Here is a 7489-nt window from a genome sequence, read left to right as displayed (position 1 = left end):
CCTGGATCAGAGAACTCATGTACGGCACTTACGGCTGGCCAGAGGCCTTGTCTGGCAGGCTTTAACGAAGAAAATTAGAATTGTTTACAGTGACAAATGAGGAAATTACGTATTAAATGCAGGGACTGCCCTCAGCCAGACCCCAACCCCGCACACCATCACTGGACGCCCCCCACCCCAGGCACACCAGCTCGAGGGGTGAAGCGACTGGTCTGTAGGCCCCACGATGCACCCCCCCCCCCCTTGCCATTAAGAAATCCTAATTCTGGGGCACCTGGGTGCCTCAAGTTAAATGTGCGACTTCGGCTCAGGCAGGTCGCGATTGCACAGTGAGTTCGAGCCCCACGTCGGGCTCTGTGCCAACATATCGGAGCCTGCTTCCCATTCTGTGCCTCCCTCTCTATGCTCCTTCCCCCCACTCGTGCCCTGTCTCCCTCAGTCTCAAAAATAAATGAACATTTACAAAATAAAAAGAAATCCTGATTCTGATCCCAGCCCTGCTGCCTCCTACAAGCTCTAGGACCTTGGGCAGGTGGCCCACACCCGTTTCCTCATCTGTAAGGAGGGGAGATGGACGTCCCACTCCCCGGGGAGCCTCTACACACACATCGGTGCCGCTGAGGTCGGAAGTGTTCTCTGTCCCGCAATCACTGCGACACACACCGGTGCGAACCGTCAACTTTTATTAATGGAAAATGGAATGCCTTATTAACAGAAATCTTGTCTTAAAAATGGCAGAGATCACGTTTATTTAAAAAAAAAAAAAAAAAGTGAATTCACATTGTATTGAGCTACAACATGGTGGCAGGATTTGCTTTTTGTTTCTTAAAAGATTCCACAAGTTCAAGGTAACTCTGGCTGAGATTCAACAGTGCATCTGCCTACCTGGAAACTCGGAGTGGGGTTTAGTAGCGGCGGGTGAAGTGGGGATACGGGTGGGGGTGGGGGTGGGGGTGCGGAACTCTGCTGCCCCGGTCCTGGCCGGCCAGTCCACCTTCCAGTCCGCCACCGGGCACCATGTGACCCTGGGAATGCCCGCCTTGTGCAAAGCCGCCTCGCCTAGGAACAAAGGCACACGTTTGTCCCCTTGAAGTGCTTGCCGCTCTCACCGTTCTGTGGCGCAGTGCATGGCTGTGCAGCCTTTACGGCCCGTTGGCTCTTCCAGGTGAGGGAAATCAGAATCACAGACTGAGCTCCGGGTAAGTGTCCGGTGCGACTTGCATAAGCTGCCAAGAGCTGCTTTTTGGGTTTGTTTTCAAAACATTCAACCCAGCAAACTGACCAAACGTGCAAAGAAGGGAGAGGAAATGAGGAGTGGGAACAAATCAATTTTATCTGAGCGCAAAACTTCTTACCCCGACATCCCGCCCCGATTTGCCATGTGTCCTGGCCCCGAGGGCCCAGAGAGGCCCCTCTCACCACCTGGAAGAAAAGAAAGACTTTGCACACACTCCCTTCTTAGAAGTGCCTGGAAGCCTCTGCAACCGCTGGAGGGACCAGTCCCCAGGGAGCGTCCTGGGAACCCTCCTTCTACTCCTGGGCACAGGTCAGCCTGTACCTTGCCACCGCGCGTGCTCCCGGCCCGCCGTGCCTGCGTCCACTGAACCCGGCCACACGCGCTCCTGATGCTCCGCCCAGTCACGTCCAGCCCTGTGTCAAAACAAAAAGCCGACCGGAGAGTGTCCCACGTGCCTGCAAGGGGAGGCCGTAGCATGGCCGATCCTGCCCGATGTCACGCGTTTCTCAGAGACAACGGCGAAGCGTGAGGACGGACACGCCCCCACGGAGACCCACGTGGCCAGTAAGCACCCGGAGCAGCTCGGCGCAGCCACGCGCACGGGACGGGAGACCTCCACGCGACCCGCTGGGTTGGCCGGTGGCAAAGGGACAGACGCTGGGCGCTTCGGAGGACGTGGAAACAGCGACCCTCACACGTGGCTGGTGAGAACGGACAACAGTGCAGCAGGCTGACCCTGGGACCCAGCGAGTCCACCCCTGGTCATCTACCCCAGGGGAATGGGAAGCACATTCACGGGAAGACCCGCGCACGAACATGCTTAGCAGCAGGATCCTCTGACAGCCCCAAGGTGAAACCACCCCAATGGCCAGCAGCTCATGAGCGGGAGACACAAAACGTGGTGGCCTCCACATGTGGCCTGTTACTGAACCCCAAGAAGGAATACGGCTCTGACCCAGGTGACCGTGTGACCGGACCTTGAAAACAGTGTGCTGAAAGAAGCGGGACACAAAAGGCCATGACACGTGATTTCACTTGTGTGAAACGCTCACAACAGGCCAGCCCAGAGACAGATGGTGGATTGGGGGTGCAGGGGCTGCGGGGTGGGGAGGGACCGGGGAGTGACTGCTAAGGGAGCTTCCCTTGGGGGTGGACTGTGGTGATGAGCGTACAACTCTTGAATAACGTTAAAAAACATCAAATCGCACACTTCAAATGGATGAACCATATGGCACGTGAATAAAGCTCAAAAGAGCTGTTTAAGAAAAAAAAAAGTTTCAGACAGAAAGTCCAAGTGATTCAAACCAAAACATAAGTCCAATGTGCGGCCACCAGCGGCCACCAGGCGTGTCCAGGAAAGCTTCCCAGACTCAGGCTGAGTCTGGAACGGTCAGAGTACCAGCTGCCAGGCCGGCCAGTGCGCAGAGCCGCGGGCGAGGAGCCCATCAGAGCCCCCAACATCTGTCCTCGAGGGTGAAGGCGAGACTGCCTCGCGCTGGGTGATAGCCACCCAGCCCTACAGTGACGGTGCTCAGCGTCCCCTCTTGTCTGCAGAGGAGCTCCCCGGTTACATTTCCCACGGATATTTAAGGCAAAACGGACAAAATGGCATTCAAGGAGAGCTCAACGGGTCACCTGGGGAAGACGACTTTTCATCGCTCCTCTACCGGAGTGGTGCACCCTTCGCTCAACCCCTGAAAACCCACCTCGAGACGAGGCAGAACCTTCTGACATGCAAAGACCTGCCTTAAAAACACCTACAGCCCCCTGGGGCACAGGGGCGGGGATGTCCTGGGGCAAGTCTACGAAAGGATCCAGGGCGGTGTCCTCAGCAGGCAGGGACCCCCAGAGCTGCCCGCTGCCTACCTGGGTGGGGGCGGCGGCCCCCGGCCCTCACTCATCCTCTTGTCGGAGCCGTAGCCCCCCCAGCCGTCTCGGGAGTCTCGGCTATGGCGCTCTGGTGGTCCTCCGTGGCCGTGGCGTTCATCTGAGTAGTGCTGGAAGGCACAAGAGGGACAGGGCACCCTGACCATACCATTCTTGGACGGGCCTGTGAACCTGCAGATCCTGCTGAGGCTGGCCGGGGTGTGGCCCCAAGGGGACCTGTCCGGGCCCCTTCCAAACCTCACACCTCACCACAGAAGCTCCTGGTGGGCCCTCTGCTTCCTGATCCCCTCCTTGCTCGAGAACTCTTGGGCACCCCTAGAGCTCCATCTCTGGCACCACATAAAGTGCCAGCGGAGGCCTCTCTGGCCCTGTGAGCTCACAGAGCCCTGCACTTGATGGCACTTGATGGCTCTGCTGAAGGGTCCTCTGAGAGGGTCACTTAGTCCTCCCCAGAAGAATCAGGACACTTCCTTCTTGCTGATGCCAGGAGGGCCCCTCCCACACCCCGGGACAGGCAGTGCCCTCAAACCCCTGTGCGCACCATTCTATGGAGGCAGCAGAGGCCTGTCTATGTGACACTGGAGGCAGGTGCTGAGGACGGGAGCCACTCCGTGCCCCTGGCCAACCGCCAACCGATCCTGTGCTCAAAAACCCAGCACGTCTTTGTAGCGAGACATAATCGCATGATGTTCCCTCAAAAAACACCCCAGTATTTTAAAAAGGCATGATTCTGATGCCCATCCCCTACCTCTCTCTTGGAGAGCTCCCCTTTTCTCTGAGCATCCCTCACAGGGCACCTGCAGATTACCAGAGACACAGGAACCCTCCCCCGCCCCAACACAGGCAAAACGCCTCCCCCATTTGGGATATTGTGGGGCAGCTCACAATACTGAGACTCAAAGACACTCTAAGCAAGTGGACAACCCAGAGATGCTTGCAATCTACTAGAGCCAACTGAACAAAAACAAACCCTACGTACTGGAAACACACGTAGAACTCCGTAATCAGAAAACAATTACGCACACTTCACTCACCCTCGCCCACCCCAACACAAAAGCAGGGTGCCCCCAGGCTTGGGGTCGGGTTTTACTTACTTGCCCATCTCGCTCTCCCATCACTGACCTTGAACCTTCTCTCCTGCAAAAGGGAAACATCTCATTCCGACAGCTGCTGATGGCACTAGACAACATTTCGGCAGGCCACACACAAGAGTTTTCCACAACTGGGGTACTTATTCTATTTCACCAAGTAAGAACTGTAATATGCTGGCCTGTGAAAAAAAGCTGGCTTACATCTAAAGCCTTCTTCCAGGGAGTAGGAGTGAAGCTGGATCCTAAGAAGGTGGGAATAAAAATTTTACTGAACTAAAGTCCCTTGGAGGGATCTCAGAAACAGAGGCCCACACCACGAAGCCAAAGACTAATATATCTGGACTGGTGACAAAATCTAGGGTCTAACACGAAGCCTTTAGAGGATCCCTAACCTCTGGTTTGACCCAGTCAGTACATATGATTCACAGGATTCTCAAACCAACTCCAGGCATGATTCATTAAATGAGTGGCTTCTCAGCCCGTCTCCCCCCCGCTCTCCCTTCCCTTATGGAAGAGCTAATGAACGGAGAAATGGTTCAGGGATATGCGGCCCAGGGGACCATGATGAGAACCCCAGAGAGAGAATTCTTAAACTAGAAAATCGAGGGCTGCCTTTCTAATAAACTATATATGTATTTCTCATTTAAGAAGACACTGACAAAGCAACCAGCTAAAAAAAAAAAAAAAAAAAAAATCTTCTCAGACAACAGCCAGCCTAGTAAACACTCTCCCACGTTGTCCGGTCAGTTCTTACACAGTATGCCAACCCAGGAGCCCATGTCAGTCAGGGAACCCCATGGATGTGGACGCCAGCCTGCCCTGCCTGCACAGACTCAGGTGCCTTTCTGAAAACTTCTGTAAACGGCATCCTCACCATAAAAACAAGGAGGGACAAGGCGGAGGAGCAGAGGCTGAGCGAGAGCCCTGGGGAGCCGTGAGGCCCAGAGAGTGGGCCGTGGGGCGCTGAGACACAGGAATCGCCCCAAGCCCCCGATCCGTGAAGGGGGCAACGAGTGAAAGGAGTGGAGGGCCTTCCCACCATACAAGCTGAGGACACCCTAAGTGAGCCCCGAGTCCAACATCCTGCTCAAGGCCTGTGCTTCTAAATCCCACGTGCAGCCGGTCAGCCAGCCAGCAGGAGCCTCACAAATAAATGAGACATCAGAGAATGAACAGAGACCCATCCCTGCATCGGGCTCAGTTGGCTGTGTCCGTGGCTTCGGGAGACGGTGTGGGTGCTGACCTGTCAGCCACGTGGTCCTGGTACTGGGCCCGGTCTCGATGGTCAAAGTCGTGGAAGCGGTGATCGGGCCGAGGGAAGTCTGGGCGGTACCTGTCCTCCATGGCCACACGCTTTCCTTCCGGCCAATAAGCATCATCTCGCCTATTTTTTGTTTTTAAAAGGATATGAATTGCATTTATGAGCGAGAACGAGGGAAACAGGGAAGGGGGTGGAGGTGGGGAGAGGAGCTCTCTCCAGACCCGGTATCATTTAAAATGTCCTGCAGGGCTAATCTCTAAACATTCAATCATTACCGCTTTGATTTGATAAATTAAAATCCCCCAAACTGCCAAGAGGCATGCCGGCATTCTCCTCTGACAGTCCTGAAAGGAGGGCTGCTGGGAGCTAATTGCATCACAAGGCTGTTAATACCTTGATCCCCGCGTGAGCTCAGATGCAAGTGAAATGAAATATTTGATTCTTCTGGAATGGCATTCTGAGTTGCCACATTTTCACCTTCCTGTCTTCTATGGTAACCTGAACCTCCCTCTGAGTTTTTTTTGCAAAAGCAAAGGGAATTAGATCGGGTGATAGTGAACTGCATACGGCTCAGGATGGCATCCAATTATCTTCCTCCTGATTTTTACCAGAAAACTAGGCTCATGGGTGGTGGGGTGATGGGTGACCGTCAATTAAGAAGCTCAGAGGAGCTGGAGACCAATAAACCTACTTTGTGAACGGGAAGGCAATTTCTTCTTCCGAGTGCAGCCCAGTGCGTCTCCCCATCCCTGGCCGACCGGCGGCCGCGGTGAGCGCGGGCTACCCACCGCCCCACCGGGAACCACAGTGTGGATGCAACGGGAGGCCTTGCTAAGCCACGGCACGGCGACCCCTTCAGCAAGTGGCCACCGTCAAGACTTTGCGAGTAACTCAGGCAAACACCGCAGAGCCCCGCGACGGCGTCCAGAGGCACCGGATCCGGTGGGAGAGGGGCCCCGACTTTCCAGGGCAGGGGGGCAGCCGAAGCCGGGTCCTCACCGGCCGTCGTCGTAGGGCCTCCGCAGCACCGGCCGCCGCTCCTGCTCGTAGCGCAGCTGCTCCTGCTGGCGCCGCAGCTCCTCGCGCTCCCGGTGGATGCGCTCCTGCTCCTTGCGGCGCTCGCGCTCCACGCGCATGCGCTCGCGCTCCAGCCGCTCCCGCTCCATGCGCTCGCGCTCCAGGCGCTGCCGCTGGCACTCGAGCTGCAGGCGCTCCCGCTGCAGGCGCGCCTTCTCCTTCCGCTCGTGGAAGGCCTCCAGGCGCTGCTCCCGCTCCCGCTGCTCCCGCTCTCTGCGGGGACACACACGCAAGGCCGCCCTGACGTCCCCGCGCACACACCCGTGACCGCGCGCCGGGCTGGGCCACGAACCCTAACCTCCGGACTCTCCCTGCTCACAGAAGCAAAGCCAAGGGTGCGCAGGCAGGGAGGGGGCGAAGAGACCCAGCCCGGCGTCCAGGCCAGGAGGACGAAGCCACACATTAAAGGGAGAAGAGTGGGGCGCCCGGGGGGCTCAGTGGGTTCAGCGTCCGGCTTCGGCTCAGGTCACGATCTCGCAGTTCGTGGGTTCGAGGCCTGCGTCGGGCTCTGTGCTGACGGCTCAGAGCCGGGAGCCTGTTTCACATTCTGTGTCTCTGTCTATGCCCCTCCCCCACTCATGTTCTGTCTCCCTCTGTCTCAAAAATAAACAAACATTAAAAAAAAGTTGTTTTGAATCAAGGGAGAAGAGGGGGAAAAGCGGAGGGGAAGTGCTACTACGAAAGCCGCCGTGCGCACAGAAGACCCGGAGGAACAAGTAACTGAGCGATGCCCCGAAACAGCCTCTGAGCAGACCTGGGGGACTGTGGGGCCAGCAGAGGGCTAGGCGTGAGCAAAGGGGCCGATGCTATGCGGCCCGGCACCAGGTCTCCTCACCGGCCCCTGCATCCTGGGAGCTGGGGGGGGGGGGGGGGGGGGGAGCAGGAACAGGGGGACACGGGGACAGGGTACACCGCCTCTGCATCCCAGAAAGGAGT

General features: G+C 56.9%; 1 protein-coding gene across 1 annotated transcript in view; it reads right to left on the bottom strand.

The window, feature by feature from the left end:
* Nucleotides 1–666: 666 nt before the first annotated feature.
* Nucleotides 667–7489, bottom strand: part of SAFB2 (scaffold attachment factor B2) — a 32791-nt gene continuing 25968 nt past the window's right edge. Inside the window, exons 15-21 of the mRNA XM_027049266.1 lie at nucleotides 6476–6766; nucleotides 5459–5599; nucleotides 4219–4261; nucleotides 3104–3234; nucleotides 1559–1650; nucleotides 1356–1422; nucleotides 667–1059 (exon numbers count right to left, since the gene is read on the bottom strand). Of these exons, the coding sequence (XP_026905067.1) occupies nucleotides 906–1059; nucleotides 1356–1422; nucleotides 1559–1650; nucleotides 3104–3234; nucleotides 4219–4261; nucleotides 5459–5599; nucleotides 6476–6766 (919 nt within the window). The 3' untranslated portion in view covers nucleotides 667–905. The remainder of the gene's footprint in view (nucleotides 1060–1355; nucleotides 1423–1558; nucleotides 1651–3103; nucleotides 3235–4218; nucleotides 4262–5458; nucleotides 5600–6475; nucleotides 6767–7489) is intronic.

Source organism: Acinonyx jubatus, chromosome A2, assembly GCF_027475565.1.
Source record: "Acinonyx jubatus isolate Ajub_Pintada_27869175 chromosome A2, VMU_Ajub_asm_v1.0, whole genome shotgun sequence".
NCBI lineage: Eukaryota > Metazoa > Chordata > Mammalia > Carnivora > Felidae > Acinonyx > Acinonyx jubatus.
The sequence above is the reverse complement of the archived record's forward strand: the minus strand, read 5'-3'. Positions and strand labels throughout refer to the sequence as shown.